The sequence below is a fragment of the Nilaparvata lugens genome, chromosome 13 (assembly GCF_014356525.2).
Source record: "Nilaparvata lugens isolate BPH chromosome 13, ASM1435652v1, whole genome shotgun sequence".
NCBI classification, from domain to species: Eukaryota; Metazoa; Arthropoda; class Insecta; order Hemiptera; family Delphacidae; genus Nilaparvata; species Nilaparvata lugens.
This window is the reverse complement of record NC_052516.1, coordinates 21,305,688-21,325,909: the sequence shown is the minus strand read 5'-3', so window position 1 is coordinate 21,325,909 and position 20,222 is coordinate 21,305,688. Positions and strand designations below refer to the sequence as shown.

The 20,222-nt window shown below is 33.8% G+C and overlaps 1 protein-coding gene across 1 annotated transcript in view; it reads left to right on the top strand.

The window, feature by feature from the left end:
- The window catches only part of LOC111048655, a 56,853-nt gene that overhangs the window by 23,799 nt on the left and 12,832 nt on the right, over positions 1-20,222 (top strand). Inside the window, exons 5-6 of the mRNA XM_039440078.1 lie at positions 5,433-5,569; positions 7,759-7,890. Coding sequence (XP_039296012.1) covers positions 5,433-5,569; positions 7,759-7,890 — 269 coding nt within the window. The remainder of the gene's footprint in view (positions 1-5,432; positions 5,570-7,758; positions 7,891-20,222) is intronic.

The following is a 20,222-nucleotide window of genomic DNA, read 5'->3' as shown; positions in this document are numbered from 1 at the left end:
CTCTCTGCACCATTTTCTCGAATCATGCAATAACTTCAAAAAAATGACGTCAACAAACTTGGTGACTCAACACATCTGTCTCGTTTTCAACTGACAATGGCAAACTCTTTCGATCAGCTGTTTTCAACTGACGATGAAAAACTCTCTTGATCAACTGTTTTTAACTGACGACGGAAAACTCTCTCAGTCAGCTGCTACTCGGTTGATGAATATTATTACCGTACCTAATCATTTTTAAGTTCCCTCAGTGAGTTATCCTAGACATGAGTCCTAATCCAAATGATGATTCTCGTATCACAAACTCTATATTTCAAACTTAATCAAAATCGTTAGAGCCGTTTTCGATTTCCATCAAACATACAAACAAACTAACAAACAGAAATTGAATACGATGATAAATACGTCTATAGTAACATCCATATGGGAACGTCTGTTATAGTAGACTGCACAAAACTAATCCGATGTTAGTTGGAAGAGCTGAGTACCTCCTCACCCCTTACCATAAACTTTACCAATTCTTCAGGTGTACTGTATTATGAAAATATCAATATTAATTTTTACTTATAATCAGCTGCCTAGGGGGCCTAGGCCCCCCTCAAGGATCAGATAAATAATGAAAATGCGGGTCTATCTACACGAATCCTCAGAGTCTCATAATGATTTAATACTTTTCTTTATCAGCAGTAGTATAATTCCTTCTACAGTATCAACAATGTAGCAAAATTGCCTTGAAAGTATGGGTAGAGAGTAATAAATAATATATTTTTCTCTGTGGTATAATTTGAATACACAATACAGAATGGGTACACTTATTGATCAGAGCACAATAAGTGAGTTATTGAATAAATTTCAATGTGAGAATTAACAAGTTGCAAGATGTCACAGTGAAAGCAAAAGAAAGGGCATAATCAGACAATCAAGAATGTATGTAAAGGGTTGTTGAGAATTAAGGAAACAGCTTGATGTATCTTTAGCTTTCTAACTGGAAGTTATTTTCCAATTAGAATATGATCCACAATGAAATTGTTGAAATTGTCATTGTAAAAGAAAAATGTATCTTTTTCCATGATTTTTAAGAAATCTGTTTCAGTGTATTCCTACTCTAGGGCCTCTCTGTAGACCCATATTTCTAATAAATATTCCATGATTGAATTCAATAACTAATAATGTATATGTTTGTATTGATACTTCAACCACATTTGTATAAAATTGGAAAAAATGAAATAATAACATCTTCTAATGTAACATTTATGGGGAAAAACCCAGGTCCCTCTATCCTTTGGAGGTATATTCCTCCCCCCCCCCAATACCCCTTGGTTTTTACCCCCCCCCTTTAGCAGTTTGGTGAAATGGCACCACTGAAGTTTAATGAAATCAACTTGGTAATTGTATGGCAAGATTACGATACTTATGAGCTCTACTTAGAAATGGATTGTGAAACAAGATAATTGTACTGGAATGTAATAAACTGTGATATTTTCATGATTATATAAAAGCAATTAAGCCATTCATTTCAATCATTGAGAGAAAAACCAATAAGATGCTCATATTATCTTCTCAAATCTTAATACATTAACAATACACTACCGGTAATTCACGTGTAAATAATACTGATGTGGTCGTTTTCAATGAACATTAAATGAAATGTTTGTTTTCTTCTAAATGTCTATACTTGAGCATTCTGTTTTCGAACAGAGATCACTTTTACGGAGTTTTCTCAGATGATGCAGCAATCACTGAGGAATATCCAACACATAACTCAATAATCCAGGAGAGAGTCATCTAAAATTAAAACTATTAGTGCAATATTGCTAAATTATTAGTGTTTTTCAATAAATTATAAATCCTATAAATGTCTCTTAATTAAATGATAAGTTATGGAGTTCCAAATATTATAATATTTTTCGCATTCCCATTTTTCTTTTTTTTATATTTGAATCGCTTCATTTGGGTCACTCGTTGTTTAGTCGAATATAGTATTTAATAGTATTATTCAGGTATATCTATCACATAAATCTCTCTCAGCAGCTACTATATAAACGCTTAAAATAGGTTGCTAGGGAACGATAATGATAAGAATATGTGATGAATAATCTATCCTGTTCTAGGCGAGCAATATTTCTGTATCACAGATATCCAAAAACTTCAACACTAAAATGTGAATATCTTTGAAACGGTTTGATATATTTATGAGCGATTTCCACCATTCATTGTCTCTTGAAATTCTTTATTATTCGAATCTTGTATTAAAACCTTCCCATAGAAAATTGTTGATTCAATGTGGCGGAACGAAGATGGCAGACCAAAATTATTTTGAAGCTACCTATAGAATTTTTTTCACTTTGAATAAAATCCCAGTGGAGCCCACTGTTATATTATCTTTGGAAAAGGAACATTAAGCTGTTTTCCTATTAATATTACGCTGTAGGCCTACGTGAATCCATAGGACTTCATAGGTTTCTCCGTATGGTTAAATGATTCAAAATCAGAATTCAAATTTTGTTAAATCAATAATACCAACGACATAGCAACTGCCATCACAATTTGTATCATTAATATTACGCGTATGCTACTGAAGGATAATAGTCAGGCAGACACACAGGAGCAAGTTATTTTGTCTCATGCAGTACTTTCAATGTTACTTTTATATCCTGAAAAAGGACGAAGAAGTGAGTAAAATATTTTGTTGTTCAACGAACTTGACCTGTAAAAAGGTTCGAAGAGTGTGTGTTCAAAATTTGAAGCTGATCGATCAACTCTTTCTAAAGTTATTGTAGTGCATTCAAACAAACAAGTAAACCCACAGACTGGCAACAACTTTGAACTTGAGTAAAAAGTAAGAACTTGCTAACGCTCGTTCAACAAATATTATTGAGAGAACAACGGGCGGTATTATCAAGTTGGGAGCACATAACTTGAAGGAGTAAAATTATTTCAGTGTAGGGGAATGTGTATTTCACAAGAGAGTGTGGTTCTGAGGGATATAGGCCTATAGTGAGAAAGTGAAGAAGTGAGGATTTAATTGAATTGCAGTTTTAGTTTTTTTTTTGCACGGCCGGCCCTCTCTCACAATCAACCATTAACCCTCCAGTACGATGCTACATCAACTATATTATACAATCCTACTCGGTGGAATGGGGGAATTCACAATATTACAAGCAAGAGTTGATAGTAATGAATATTATTGACACAAAGAAATTTACAAATCTAGGCATGGGAAAGTCAAATTCAAGATAGGTTGTAGATAATTATGTCTGAAGCATTGTATGAAATAATAACAAAACCCTGAGGGGTTTTGAAGAAAGGAGAGCATTAGCACACAACCGGGTAAGAGAGAGAGTTAGAGAGAGAGAGAGAGAGAGAGAGAGAGAGAGAGAGAGAGAGAGAGAGAGAGAGAGAGAGAGAATGAGAGAGGAAGCAATAGAACTAAATAAGGTTGAGATAAGAGACAATGTCACGCAGGAGTATTGTCCACACTTCTACAGTCACACTAAGTTCTAAAAAGAATATTTCAAAGAAAGTACAGTCTTCTCCAAAATTGAAACCAGTTTACTTCCAAGCTATTCTGTCAGCTTAACTCACATAAGCGTCAAAAGCTGATAGCGACAACCAGAGACTGTTTTCCAGGTAGAGAAATTAGTCACGGACTCGCCCCGCCAAAACAAGACACTTCTTTTTCAGCACAAGAACGACAAAAGTTGCCACCGCCAAAACAAGACTGATTTTCAGTGCTAGGATGGATGTGTCTGACTTTGACGGTGGTGTATCCTGACATCGCCCCATATATTACACTTCTTAAACCTGATTGACTGCGTTGATTGAAAGAGTATGATAGAATTCTGATGTTGCTTCCGGGGGCAATTCAAATTATTCCTGAGATTTGATATGGTGGTATTGATATTAATATATAATTATTATTTAACGAAAATCCTAAATAAATGCTGTAAATCACCCCGAAGACATCTGCTACTGCAGACATTGACAACAGGGTTAACAGCTAGATGGAAATTCGATGAGAACTACTATCCAAAAATTAGTTGCCAGCCCGGGAATCGAACCCGGTACCTCCCAATAGCAATTGGATAGTAGTTCTCATCGAATTTCCATCTAGCTGTTAACCCTGTTGTCAATGTCTGCAGTAGCAGAAGTCTTCGGGGTGATTTACAGCATTTATTTAGGATTTTCGTTAAATAATAATTATATAATTAATTAGCATTTGAATAAATGCATTCTCTATTTAATTCCATCTGTTGATATTAAAATATGAATAATTACCGTAATGATTATTCTCTCAACCTTTTGTTGATAGAGAAATATATTTCGCACTCATTTGCTCATTTCCCATGTTGAACAAATAGAGAACATTCATGATCCAATTACCTTTTATTCATGTTAATTCCTACATTATTAGATTGTTTATCACTAGCAGATATAACCCGTGCTCCGTAAGGGTCTATTTAAAAACTTGAAAAACTGAAAAATTGACCTAATAAAATCTCAAAGATTTTAAAATAGGCCTATAATCATCCTTGGTAAATTAAGGATGTATATGCAGAATTTCAAGTTAATCAGTCCAGTAGTTCAGACATGATGAATCGTGAATTTCCCATCCCGTACGTGTATAAGCCGATTCTTTCCTTTATTATACTAGTAGTTCTGTGAACAGTAGACCTCCGCTCAGTGAGTTACATTGACCTATTGTTATGTTTTCTCAAAAATTAATAAATAATTTATCAATTAAAAATGTCTAGAAAAAATCATAAATAGACATAGAGCTTTCTGTCCTATATCGTACCGTGACGTGTCGTCCCGGAATGTGAGTGTGAGCGCTGTTATCAGGTCTGGCTGCAACTGTCTACAACGTTGATGGAAAGATACAATTTTCAAGATGTTCGATGTTTTTGAACGGGTAGTATTATAGTCAACTGTCTACTAACCTTAATGGAAAGATACATTTTCAAGATGTTCGATGTTTTTGAACGGGTAGTATTATAGTCCACTAGACAGCTGATTTATGATGAATAATTCTATAATCTGTTTTTTACGGTAATATTGGCGTATGAAGGAGGCTCCTTTTTCCTTTTATATTATCCTTGAAATGCAAAATTTCCTGAAACCTTGAATATACGTCGACGTGCAATTTAAAAAGGAACATACCTGTCAAATTTTATGAAAATCTATTGCCGCGTTTCGCCGTAAATGCGCAACATAAAAACATATAAACATTTAAACATTAAGAGAAATGCCAAACCGTCGACTTGAATCTTAGACCTCACTACGCTCGGTCAATTATAGATTATTATTACGGTACTACTGTACTTATTTGAACATGAATTTAAAAAATGTTCATTTTCCCTCCAATTATGATCAATGAATGCATTGATTTCATCACCCATTCTATTTGAATATAAGTTGAATTTATTCTATTCCAGATACAACCCCGAATTGAATTCTGTCCGCTACACTCAATTCTTCCCTGAAAAATATCTTGAAGGAGCTTATGAAATGGAAACTCAAATGGCGCAACTGTCGAGAATGCAGAATAAGGGTGTTTGGAATATGACACTCTGTAAGTCGTTCAATTTATTACAGTATTTATTTATTACATTCCACAATCACAATATCAAATTAATGATTGCGAGAGAATCAACAGTTTGAATGGGTCTACTGACAAAACCGGAATAATAATAAAATTCATTTATTCGTATATTATTTATTTATTCATTTATGGAATCAATACAATACAATTAGAAACATTCAACACAAAACGTTGTAAATATGAAATCATTTTTGACTTCTAACACAGTGTTTGGTGAGATGTAGTGATATATTATTTATTTTGTGATATATTTGTCTACATATTTGTGTTTTCATTATAACATAAATTTTCCAATACGACCTTATTTAATGTTTTAAAAATTTTTGATTTCTGACAAATTGTTTGGTGATATGTAGTGATATATATATTCCTTGATATATTTGCCTATTTACATATTTGTGTTTTCATTATAACATCATTTGTTTTTAGATTAACTTCTTTAATGCTTTTAAAAAGGATATTTAGTTCTAATTGGCTTGTAAGCAATCATTGTTAGAATGTTTAATTTTGTTTATGTGCGGTAAGAATAGAATTTATTAGTGATAAATTCAATAGAAGTGTTCCAAAGCTTAATATTTCAGTACCTACTTAATATGATTTCATTCATAACTTTCAAATAACTTATAGCTAGAGGGAACGGAGATGAATTTAGATAGTGGTTATTTAGATAGATTTTAGTCAAATTCAAATTGAAATTCAATTAACTTGCCATAAAATTACAATAAATCCAGAATGGTACAACAATGTATCAATTTTGTATTTGAAAAAAGAAATTAGAATTTAAACTCACACATTGTAAAAACATATCATCAACCTTTACATTAATGCTTCACGTGGGTTATCTCAAAAGTAAGTTGCACTATTAAATAAAAAATGCCTTCAATAAATGATTGGCGCAAACGAGAAACCATTGGCCTTAACATAAAGTTTTCACCGTACACACTGCACAACTCACGATGAATTTCAGTTGCATTTTTATTGTTTCGCGTTAAAAAACGAATAACACTGCGTACTTCGCAATCGGCGGTAGGAGTGAGTGGTAGCTTCTTAGTGCTATCACAACACCCAGACATAAGTTCACTGCGAACCCCAGACGTCTCCTGCCAACTGCGCGGATATAAAAAAATAGTGCAACTTACTTTTGAGATGACCAGAGTATATTCTATGAATATCTTCTACTCATTAAAAAATATTGGATTACAATAGATTGGTAATTTCTATATTGTTTTATTGAAAACTTCTTCGCCTGGGTTCGAACTACCGATTGTAAAATCATAATTCTATCATCAACCTTTTCATTAATATATATTTTATGAATTTCTTCTACTCATTAAAAAAAGATTGATGAAAAGATTACAGTAGATTGGTAATTCCTATATATTGTTTTATTGAGAACTCCTTCATCAGGGTTTGAACTACATTTGTCTCAATGACCACTCATAGGAAATTTGGATGAATAATTTTCGACTAGTTTGTAGGCTATACACTGCTTTTAGCATACATTATAGAAATAAGGGACATTTTCAAGCCTTAAATAGCCAATTTTTATTAACTTTAATCTCTAATAATTAGCAGGTTACATCAAGAAAATATAGGAAATTCAAGCATTGACTGGGTATTTTTTATTGTAATTTGATTTCTCATAAAGCAGAAGCCTATATACTATAAATTGCAAACAACCCAAATATTCCACTCACTTGAATTTTTTAGGTATGAAATTTATAATATTAACTCTATAATCTATAACTGATAATTCATATAGGACCTCTAACTTGCTCACTATAGTAAACTGAATCTTACATTTTCACTTTTTGGTTTATACCATACAAAGTTTGAATACTCACAGTATGGTACTTGTATTTGTCTCTGGTAATATACGTGTTTTGATATAATTTTAATTTGTATAAAAATTAAAAAAGAGTTAGATTTTATATTTGATTTTGATCAATAAAGAATCCAGATCAAACTGCTATTGACGCTTGTCCAATAAGGGAATATATTTTTGAAATAATATTGGATTTTGAATTGAAGTGATTTGTTTCGTATCCCGATTTATCCTTTTCTATTAAAGCTCTTGATGATCTTCATATAGTTTTACATTGAATCCAACTTCTAAGATGATGTTCTTTAGTGCATGTTTTATGAAATTTATTTTTCAGACAACTATATGCAAACTACCACTATAAGTCGACCCAAAGATGCTAAAACCCTGAAAGTAAGAATTGAAGTGGACAAGATAGGAAACATGGACTTGCACGTCAGTAACTTACTGAGAGGGAGAAATGTTTTAGGTGAGTCTTACATTGGTAATCATGTGTTAATATTTGTGATAAACTGTTTTCCACAAGTAGAAAACTTTCCTCAAGTTATGCATTTGGTTTGTCACACAATAAATAAGTCTGAGAGCATAGAACGAGTTGTTCTTACTAGGTACACGACGAGGTGAAGAAATCAATCAAACGTTATCAAAATAGTTATATGAATTTCTGTTGCAAATCGTTGCAAATGTTTTCAGTCCGTACAAACCTTAATTGCAGCATGGGGATTTATGGTCAATGTTTTTTCAATATAACAATGGGAGAACTCTGTTGTCGTTCTTATGCTGATTCTATGTTATTCAACATTGGCTATCAAGCGTTATAAAATAAGCATTCACCACTTTTGGTGAATGAAATACCATTAAATTGATTCAATAATTTATTAATAAAAGTGAAATATGGTAATTACGTTCACCAAGTAACTCCCATTCCAAACTATTTGGTTTTCATTGGAATTGAGGTCCCTTCATAGCTTTGAGGTCAATTTACTGAGTTTCGTTCAGCTGGCGGTCGGTTCCATTATACCTAATGCTGTCCAAATAGTTACGGAATAGCATTGGATTGTGGACCAAATTTCGGAATTGTGTGAGAACTATTGAGTAATTCAACCACGAAAGTAACTTAGCATCTGAAAATAATAAATGCATTAGAAAAAATTACCATAAATTCGAAATAGGGTAACAGGACTAAAAAATCACTGTAGTGTACTCAATATTAGGTACCGTACAGAAGTGGATTTTTCTGTAAGAAAGTGAAAGAGTCATAGACAATTCAAAGGAAGTAAAGATTATTGATCATAAACAATATACAAAATATTAATAGCCCATCTATAATCTGACGACAGAATTGAAGAAATATAATATGAGAAGAGAATATACAAATTACTAGCCGTCAGGCTTGCTTCGCTCGCCATACCCGTCTTGCCAGGGGGCTCCCCCCCTGGACCCACGACTAAATAGTCTAAAAATGAGATCAGTGGGCTCGCTTCGCTCGCCTGAATTAAGTCTTTATTTATTTGATATTTGATATTTATTTATATTTTTTTACAAAGAAGCACTGTAAAGTTTGAATGAATTATTGTAAAGTTTGGCTGTTAAAGGTTGATTTAAGTGTTAGTCTGAGATAATTTGTGAATTTTGAGCATGGGCTCTTGAAATTAACTAATTGCTGACTTAATACCTTAGTTCATAGAAGGATTCCTTCATTTTAAATCTTTTGAATTCCGCTGAATTTGAATTTATCAAATATCGCTTTGTTCAATTTATCAAAATCAATAGTAGTATGATTTTGCCGGCTCTGGCACAGATCCGAGTAGTAGTATAAAATTGTTAGTTCTGGTCCATAGCATAATACAGTATATTTTGCATTCATTGAACGTTTATTGAATCTAATTGAAAACATTATCAATTTTGATTTTTAACATTCTTGAATCAAAAATTTTCAAAATTTTTTATATTCAAACATTTTTTTTTTTAATTTCTATTTTTCATTAACTTAGTGTCTAAGGTAAAATTATGGAGAAATTTGACAAATTGTAATTAGGTAAGGGAGATATTAATTTAAGAAATTATTCAACAAACTTTGGCCCCAGGAAGGAAGGGCATAGAATACAGAGTGTTGTACTTCAACTTGTGTTTCTCTGACCATCAACCCATCCACCATTGGTTATACATGTATTAGCAATACTTTTCAATATTTTTAATACAATTATTAGATCATGTGAAGGGTGAAACAGGTGTATCCGATGAAGCTGGTGCCCCTTGTTGGGTGCCAGTTTTATTAGATACCCCTGTTCCACCCACCAGGTGATCTAATAATTGCAAAGTATTGCTACTACATGGACTGGCTCCAGTTGGGTATGGGTCGGGACTAGTAGCCAATCTGATTGGAGGGGTCATCAGACCTACAGCTCTTCCTCTATCCTGATTCTGTATCATTTGCTTCTGATGTGAGATATTCAGGCTTATAGGAGCTTCACTGCACTACTGTCGACCGAATAGGCCCTTGACCTTTGGGATTCAGGATGGGTGATGTATGTGGTTGGGAAAACTCTATGCAGGGAAATGGATCTGGATATCAGGTACCTACAACAGATGATGCTTTAAAAAATAGTATGCAATCTGTAACTGCATGTTGACAGTGAGCAGGCTGGACCTGCAAGCCCAGAAAGAGGTTTCTGTGAAAGGTATATATCTTTCTATTGGATAGAGTAAGCAATACAGTAGTAGGAAAAGAAAAAAAACAGGCTGTTGCCCAAAACTTCTTCAATTTCCTAATTTTATCTTAAATTGTCCAAATATTATCTACATTATGTCCATTTAAATTTATACACTAAATAATCATTCTGAATATACAAATCAGAATAAATCAAATAATTTTAAATTCAGATGGATTAATAATAATACTTCCATAAAAATTGAAGTTGAAATTAAAATAGAAATTGAAATTATTCTTCTTAAAAATATATTACATTACAATACATTACAATATAAAAATGAAAATAGTGGAAAAATATGTTTTAAACAACCCCTGAGTTACTACAGTGTGGAATTGTTCATGTTCCATATGCATTTTTTATTCTCTTGATTAGTATGGTTAGAGTATTAAACAAATATAAGAATTAAACAAAAATAAAACAGCAGAGCCCTGCAAAAATAGAAACGTGAATAAAACTATAAATATAATGTCTCATTATGAATAGTGAATATGATCAGATCCAGTACTAGAAACTATCAAGTTGAAATGTGAACAATAATGAGAGAGAATGCTAAATATAACTGTAATTAGATAAAGCTATGAAATATAAGAAATAAATTCAGCTGAATTAAACTCTTGAAGCTTGAATAATGCAATCTGGTAATTTGAGCATGTTGAAATGCCATACATACATAATAAAATTAATAAATTAATCTACTGAAATAAAATTTCTTGAAACAATGTTCCACTTCATTCCTCTCCAATAGCCAGCTCTTGGACAAGTGACTGAATCTATTCAAGCATAATGCATCGATATAAATGCAAAATATAGAACAAACTTCAAATTCACAAAATAATTCTATAAAAACACATAAATTTTGAGCTTGAGAATATCACATTCACCAAGCCAACAGCTGTATAGGTATAAGGTAGGGGTAAAGGGGAATATGGTACAGGGATTTAATGGGTTTATTAAATCACTTCAAGAAATTAAGATTTGTTACGTAATATGCAATCTGCAACTGCATGCTGCTGGCAAGCAGGTTGGACCTGCAAGCCTGGTACAGGGTAAGGGTTATGGGTAAATAAACGAGGTATAGGGTATTAAGTTCAGGGTACAGAGAATTAATAGGATTATTAATCTACACAGCAAAGAGAGGTTTGTAAGGTAACACACAATCTGACAACTACATCTTGTCAGTTAGCAAGCTGTACCTGCCGGCCCAGTACAGGGTGAAGGGTATGAGATGAGGTGTACAAGGTACAGAGAGTTAATAGGATAATTAATCTCCACAGCAAACAGTGGTTTATAAGGTAACACACAATCTAGCAATTGCATCTTGTCAGCTAGCAAACTGCCCCTTCTAGCCTGGTACAGGGTAAAGGGTATGAGGTATATGATTTCTGAATGCAAGTCTCCAACTGCATGAGGATAGAATTAGTGAATCTGAGACTGCTAATGAGGTTTTCCACAATAATCTGTGACTGCTTGACAGATATTGACAGATAGTCTGAAGACTGCTATTAAGGGTGTATAGATCTCTCTCATTCACCCAAAGAGCTCTTAATTCAATAGTCAGTCTGTGGTTAGAGAGTAGAAATGATCTTCACAGACACCAGCCTGTGGAATAATATCGAAAAGACAACAGTATGTTGTTGTCAGGGCAGGGAAGGATTTTTCCTCTTCACAACAGTATGTTGTTGTATGAGTAAGGAGGAATCTTTCCAGGATTTTCCTCAAGGAAAAACAGCAAACAATATTTGCTAGTGCAGAGAAAAGGATTGTAGGATCTTTGGAAAGGATTTGCGTGTCTGAAAAACCACAATAAGGACAATCTCTAGTCTGTAACTGTGATCTCCAGAAAATCGGGATTTCCCACAGGAAAAAACAGCAAATAATATTTGCTAGTACAGGGAAAAGGTTTATAGGAACTTTAGAAATGATTTGTGTGTCTGAAAACCGCAATAAGGACGATCGCCAATCTGTAACTGCAATCTTGGGAAAATCGGGGTTTTCCACAGGGAAAAACAGCAATCAGTAACTGCTGTTTCAGGAGAAGGATTTCCTACAGGGAACAACAGCAAGTCCATACTTGCTATTGCAGGAAAGGATCCTACAAGGAATAACAGCTAGTCAGAAAACTGCTTTTATGAGGACAGGGATTTTCCTACAGGCAAGGAAACACATAAAAGTGACCAGTTCTAACATACAGTTACCTGAATTGACATGAATCCCTATACAGAGAGGCAGGGGAAAGGGGCAAAGATGCTCAAGGCAGACGCACAGGGTGAGGATCAGGCCACCCTATCATGTGACAGGGAATGCTTAAACTGATGATGATGAGAAGGGTGGATGAATGGTGGAAATGATGATAATTACAATAGAAGATTAACAACTGACAAACAACTTCTATACAAGAACGCACAAGTCCAAAAATCCTTGCTCAAACTAGAAAGCTCACTATCTCCATGATGAGGGTAGTTGTGAAGTTGCTGTTGCTAATTAAAATAAAAGATTAGTGATCTTACAACTCATAATCAGCTAACTAGAAAAATCCAGTTAGCAATATGATTTCAATAGAAAGGCTGAATACAATAATGAAAATTTCCAGAGATGCTGAAAATGATGATGATGACCGGGCTTGATCCTTGAAATAAAGAAATTTATTCAAATCTTATGAAACATGGCGATTCTCCTATTGTCACAAAATTCACTTCGTGGCAATACTTGTGTGAACCAAGGGCAGAAGTTATCAACTCTACAATGTGATTATCTCTTACTCTCTTGAAGAATATTGTTCATGTCCGGTAGCATACTTACCTTCACAAAAAAGTGGCTCCCAATCTTGCCATAGCCATGAAGTTTTAACCGAGTATCAGTAAGTGTGACACATTTCAGAAATGAAATATGCTGTAAACAAGAACACAGGTGTTGAAAAATATCAGATACAAACAATATTGGATTGGATATAGAAATAGAAAATGGCTTGAATTGATTTGTACTGCATTTCCAATTATCATATTGGACTGGCATATGGCCATCTTGTGTAAGTATTTGAACAAACCTAAAATTTAATGAAACTTTGAAGGTTTGAAAGGTAAAATGTAGTATAGAATGTTAGGTTTCTACTGTGTTGCATATCCATAGTTATTCTTTCATTTTCATCTGATTACTGATTAGCAGGTAGCCCCTGCTTTGCACTGGGGAAAGTTTTCTGTTGCAAAATGCAATCTTCTTATGTCCAGGAAACATAACAAATATAATTATTCATTATTTTGTCAAAATTACATAAATAATCTTAATCAGTGTTGAAAATTTCCATCAGAAACAGAACTAGTTCTTCAATTGATCTCGAACCCACAACGTTTCATTCATGAGTCAAGGGTGCTACTAATTAAGCTACAGAATCACTTGGGAAAAGCTCTTGGTTGTGCTTTTTCAGTTATAAGTACAAATCACAAATTGAATAGATTTGATTTAATTTTAAAATTATAATTAATTGAATAATAGCAATGGAAATAAGCCTATTTCCATCCTCGGTAAATAATTTGAAATTTTACATAGAAATTCATAATTATTATGAATTTCTATGTAAAATTTCAAATTGATCTATCCATTAGTTCATGATTGATAATGCATCATTTGTGTACCTCCTATCTCATTCACATATTAGCTAATTCCTTTCTTTATCAATAAGGACTTATCTAATATAAGAAGATGAATGACACACAAACCTGATTACAAGGAAGATTTTCCTGTTTGCTTATTCGAATCATATTCAAGAGTTTCCTCTTTGTTTCTTTTTCAATCTAAACATATTAAAAACAACAAAAAAATTAGTCAATATAATAATATGTAGGGCATAACAGACACTTTAGAGATTCATGATACTAATATAATATACAGGAAACATGACACATATTCACTTTAAACAGTTGAAAACTTACATAATACAGACTATTTCAGTGACTAAGTCACCTTATCCAACTGGTGAGTTGTAGTATAAGCTGCTCAAACACTGGTCCTGCATTGCATGTCGTGCTTGCAGGATGGGCCAAGAAAGGAAGGATCATGCTAGTGTGTGAGGAATTTCGTGCTGAGCACGTAGTGCATTGCACAGCACGATAGCAATCCAGAAAGGTTTGATTTCTCATGTCTGAATATTTTTCTCTTTCCTTCAACAAATTTTATGTCTGTACTTGCCTTCTTCTCTTCTCAACTTTCCTGTCTCCCTGAATAGCACCAATCAACAATATACTGCTAAAGCTTTCTTCTTTGTTACTACTGGCATAGCTAGTGAACCAAAATATATCACTTTCACAACCAACTTCTAGCACGGCACAGAGTGAACTGAATTTGCAGTGTATGATGCTCATCGTGCCATGCCAAGCTGGTCGTGCCAATACAAAAAAATGGCAGGATATGCAATGAGCATTGCCGCTATTGCTGGCGAGCAATGCATGAGCATTGCAGTAGGAGCTATAGCTGGGCCACTATAGACTACCTACCATACTTGCCAATTCAATGATGCTAATAAAAATGAAATAAATAAGCATAATAACAGGGGGGTTGGAGAACTCGCTCATGAACCGTTGTATTATAATCTTTGAAACCCGCAACTTTTAATTATACATCAGAATTATTGGTGAAAGTTATGGAAACAGATAAATATTTCTTTTACAAGAATAATTTGACAGTATGTTTTATTGGGTATCCTATTTGAAGTGGAAAATTATTCTCTAAAAACTACTCTGCCACTTAAACATCTTTGTCCCTCATATGAATCCAAATTTATTTTCCAAATGAGGAGGTGGTCGGTCATGTGATTCATGATTTCAATACAGATTTCCTAGAGAAAATGAATGGTGAAACCTGCTCATTGACATTCCAACCTGTATCAGTTTGTTGATGTAAAAACTGTAAACTATGTTGTATATCAACCAGATAAAATTATTAGATACACCTGTTCCATCCTCCAGGTTACCTAACAATTGTGATGCATTGCTGCAATGCAGACTAATTTCAGTTGTGTATGGATTGGGGTTGATAGATGTACTTTGGGGATACTGGCCCTACAGTTCTCATCCTATCCTAATTCTGTACTGCTAGTTCTGCTTTTGTCATGCAAAATTCAAATATAAATATATTCAAATATCTGGGAGGTGCACTCAAAACCAGCTCTATCTACACCACCATTCATCATGTAGACTAGAGCTTCCCTATACTACAGTAGAATAATCGCAGAGGAAAGGCCCCCAAAGATGCTTGCACCACACTAAGGCCTGTCACAAAGTAGACCCATGCTAAAGCTGCATTTAAAGGTAGGCGCACACAGATCGTCATCAGATGGACCGCACGCATTGAACGGTTTGGAAGATTAGATTCCATGCATTGTTTTCAATTGGAGTGCGCATACCTATCTGCATCGTATGTATCATAGATTGGAAATGCCATCAGGAATTCTGAGAGGATCTTTGAATCCGATCGGATTGAATGACTCACCGGCATTTATTTATTCCCTTGTATATTCTGTAGAGTGTAGAAATAAATATTTGATAGGGTTTTAATTTTTAAAAAATATATACTAATGTTTAAATTGTCATTAAATATGTCCTAAATCAGTATCAAAAACTATGTCCTTAACATAATACTGTATCAAAATACAGTAGAGTAAAATATCAGCATTAATATACTGTATTACATAAATGTACTATAATTGGTTGGTAATGTATATATTTAGTATAGTATAATATTAGAATAAATAGAATTTCATAATCTCCAAAAAAAAAAAAACGATATTGCATAATGTCACTTAAGGGACTATAGTTAGGAATTTTGCCTCCTGTCAATGCTAATTTAATATTCAGAAGTTTTTATCAAAATATAGAAAACCAGACATGAAATGGTTAACTAAAAAGTTTCAAAATACATACCTCAAGCAGATTGCTAGTCTCTGTTCAGGCTCAATCGCATAAGTGGTGTTCAGTTTAACTATTTATAGTTGTCTGAGGACATTCAAAAGCTCAAAAAACATTACTTTAAAAACATGACACGCGGAAGTATCTAAAACATTTAACTTCGTCTTCAATTAAATCAGGAAACAGATGATTAAATTCTCCATATTCTATCCTTTTTTGAACAATTGTATGGATCCACATTTTTCATTTTCTCTTCTACATTGATGTACCTCTTCTCCATCTTCGGCTAACAAACAAGTAACAACTATAACTTCTTTTTCGCTACTGCTATTCATCACTTATACTGATATATATTAATATATAATATATAATATATACTGTAATATTTTTCATTAAATTCCTAATTCACACTCGACTTGACATATGTTGCAATGAACTAAAATGCCAATGCTCTGATGATGACTAGTGTGTGCATCACCTCGAAAAAGTACAATCCATCTGATGCATGCCATCTGTCTGATGACGATCTGTGTGCACCTACCTTAATCCATGCCACTCCAACCCACGCCGTGGGTTTTGTTGTAAAGTGCTATAGTAAATGCAAATTGGTGAGATGGGTGATTGTGGCATCATCTCTGAGTGAAATTGGTAAATTTCAAGTTTTAAATTGCATATTTTGTTGGAGATGTGTCAATCATGATAATTTTAAAATCAGGTTTTATTTATGTTTTAGAGAAAAACATACAAATACTCATCACTTGTACAATTACAACGGTGTAGTGAAGGCTTGAATTGGTGCTTGAAATGTTGATGTCCATTCCAAATTATTCAATTAGAATAAACTGTATGACTGAACTTAAAAAATCTTGAAAAAAAATTTTCTTGTGAGAAGTCAGGTTATGATGACACTTTAATGTAAACAAACACAAAGCAGATGAACTGTTTGAACTTTTTTTACTACTTGAAATTTACTAATTAAATAGATGGAGCCACCATCAACTGCCTCTCTGATTTGCATTTACCATATCAATGGTTTACAAAACATCCCACTGCATGGCAAGGATTAGCATGGGTCTACTTTGCGGGGGGCCTAACTCCTGCCCTACACAACCCTGCAGCCAACCTGACTCCAGGCTAGAAAGCTCGGGCAAATAGGTAAGGGGGGATGCCCTCAAGGTGATGTGCAGGAAAAATAATCACACCATACAAGTAGTAGAGTAAAGCCGGTTCTGGCTTCTCCGACTGAGAGCAGGCATGTTCAGACAAGCCTGGCTACCCCTTATCTAATCTAACCCAATCTAACCTATAAGCAAAATTTCAAGTTAATTAGTCCAGTAGTTCAGACGTGGTGATGCGTCAAACATAATTTTCCTATCCCATATATAAGCCAACTCTTTATTTTATTATAGATATGGTTAACGATTGCAAGAGATAGGAGTGTGGAACAGAATAGTGTTGTGAAATTATGATAGCGCCAGAAGTGTCTCAAACACAATAGTAGGTACCGTACTACATGAACTTTTTGAAAGTGATTTAAAAAAAAAAAATGTTAAAACAAAAGAACTGAAAGTTGTCAACCTTATCATTCTACCTCCATTTAGAGAGGCTTTTGTTTGAGCTGAATGAAATCTTCTATCTTCTATATATATAAAAAAATGAATGTCTGTTTGTGTGTTTGTTCCCTATGACTTGAAAAATACTTAACATAACGGCATGACACTTTGGGAATATGTTGTGTGAATATTGGGGATGGTTTCTGACCAGAAATTTTAATAGGGTGGCTAATAATAATTATTTATTAATCTACTTTACAGGCCTATGTTTTCGAAATTGTCGGCCTAGTGGCTACCGAAAAACGGAAAGATGATCATGATTCAAGATCATATTGAGATAATATGATTTAGCATCTAAAGTTACCAGCTGTAATAAACACGTCACCCTATGATAAACTGTGTAGGCTACTGGAATTACAACGGTAGTTTGGAGTTAAAGTGTAGTTGATTGGTACCAGCTGTAGATAATGGTTCCTTAGAAGACCTATACAAATAATTATCACTCCCCTATCATTGAGTAACCGGAAAATGTTGGAAAAAATTATTCACCTCATGGAAGAGAGTTGTTCATATTGCATTTATTATTACTGAAGAATGTCAGAATAATTCACAATTTTTTTGAATTTACCTTAGCTTATTTTCATCCTGAAAATCCTAAAATGGAAGATGGAAAGAATATGTAATTCCTGGTGATGATTCATTGTACATCGCATATTTCCTGGACCATCTATTGACAATCAACAACTATGAAAACATTGAACTCATCTTTGAAACACTAATGTATCCTATCTTTTTTTAATTCAACACTTTACTGTTAGATATTACTACCAATTGATTGAGAAGAATATGTTTTGGGAATAATGAATGCTGCATGACTAAGCACATAGGAATTCCGTATTTAGATGTGAATGAAAATATTGATTGTCAGATAAATTTCATGATTCACCAAATAAAGTGAAGTGTACATTGACTTTTGGCGGTACGAAGTTCGCCAGGTAAGCTTGTTTGTAAATAAAGCTTTATTATTAATAGTCAACACTGAAAAAAGACAGGCTCAATCACCAGGAATACTATAAGTTCTGTGAAGGACCAGTAAGCCATTAATTTTGATTAGTTTAATCACTTACATTATGGACAATCAATATGTATGACATTTAATAGCTACAAAATAAAAAACTTTGATTGAAGTGACCCCGACTACTACAATATGAATAACCATTCAGATCAAATAAAAGATATTACTCACATCTCTCATCAACTCGTACTTCTTGTTCACAAAATATTAATACAAAAATATGAGTTATATTGAATGAACTCACGGCTAGTACTCAAGTTTGTCTTTTTCTATCCATGCTACAAATGAATATAGGTTTATGTTTGAAATCTTGTTTTTTAAAATCTTGTTGTCTATTAAGAAATTTTTCAATGTGATTTTTGTTTGCAATAAAATTTGAAAAAAAGAATTACCAACAAACTACTAACCAAAGAAAATCTCTGTGCTCTGTTCTAATCGGAATGTATGAGACTCATACAACAATAGAACAAACACGTGGCAAGCTAGCGCTTCCAATCTATGGAAAATTAAATTCGATCAGCTGATTGATGAAATTATTTTAAGCTTTCCAATAACATATGTTAGAATATCATGTGCCAATTATCTCAGTTCCATATGGTATTCACCTTACCATGTTCATAACCTTACTAAATATGATCCTTTTTCATCCTTTGAAACCCTTAGAGGCAAAATATCTCAAAATCCGTTCTTAGTGCGCGTCTAGCATATTTGAAGATTATTTGTGCAAAGTTTCAAGTCTGTAGGACAATTAGTTTGAGCTGTAGTGTGATTTTACATCAAAATTTTCGAAAAATGCCCTCTCCTGGACCCCCCTGTGCTCCTGATTGGAATTTTTCTGCATAGATAGGCTATAATTTTTTTTTGTAGCTGAACAAAAAAGTTTCTCATTACTTTGCTGTGCAATGAGCGGTTAAAAAGTACAAAATTTTGGGGGGGCCCAGCTCCCTCAGGGGGGCAAATTTCTGAAAATCCTTTCTTAGTGGATTTTTTCAGGCTACCATAAACAATCATGCAAAATTTCAAGTTTTTAGGCTCAGTAGTTTGGGCTGTGGTGTGATTTCAGTCTGTCGGGGCTTAGTCTTTTATAAGTATAGAGATTTACAATAATAATGGAACGAATTTCCCATGATGACATATTCAAAAAATAACAAATTAAACAAATAGGAGTTGCTAATTATGGATCAACTATCCAACCGAAAAGCAATGATCTGTCATCAATGAGATCTGTTTTGCAACTGAGCTCAGCTCCGGGCTGCACACGCCTAGAGCGGAGGGGATGGCTCAAGTCGTGGGAATGAAAACGATAACAGGACAAAATCTCTTCCTCAGCACTATGCAGTGGATAATGGAAAACTAAGAAACTGGCTTGAACAGAATGAGTGACAATGACGATGATGATGATAATGCAAGCAATGGTGCTGAGAATGATGATAGGGTTAGCAAAACCACTATGCTCCTACCCTGAAAGAAAGAAATATTCAACTGCTATTCTTCATGGCAACTTTCCTGCCATTACATAATTCACTTTGTGACAAAATCATGTGTCATCACATGAAGATATG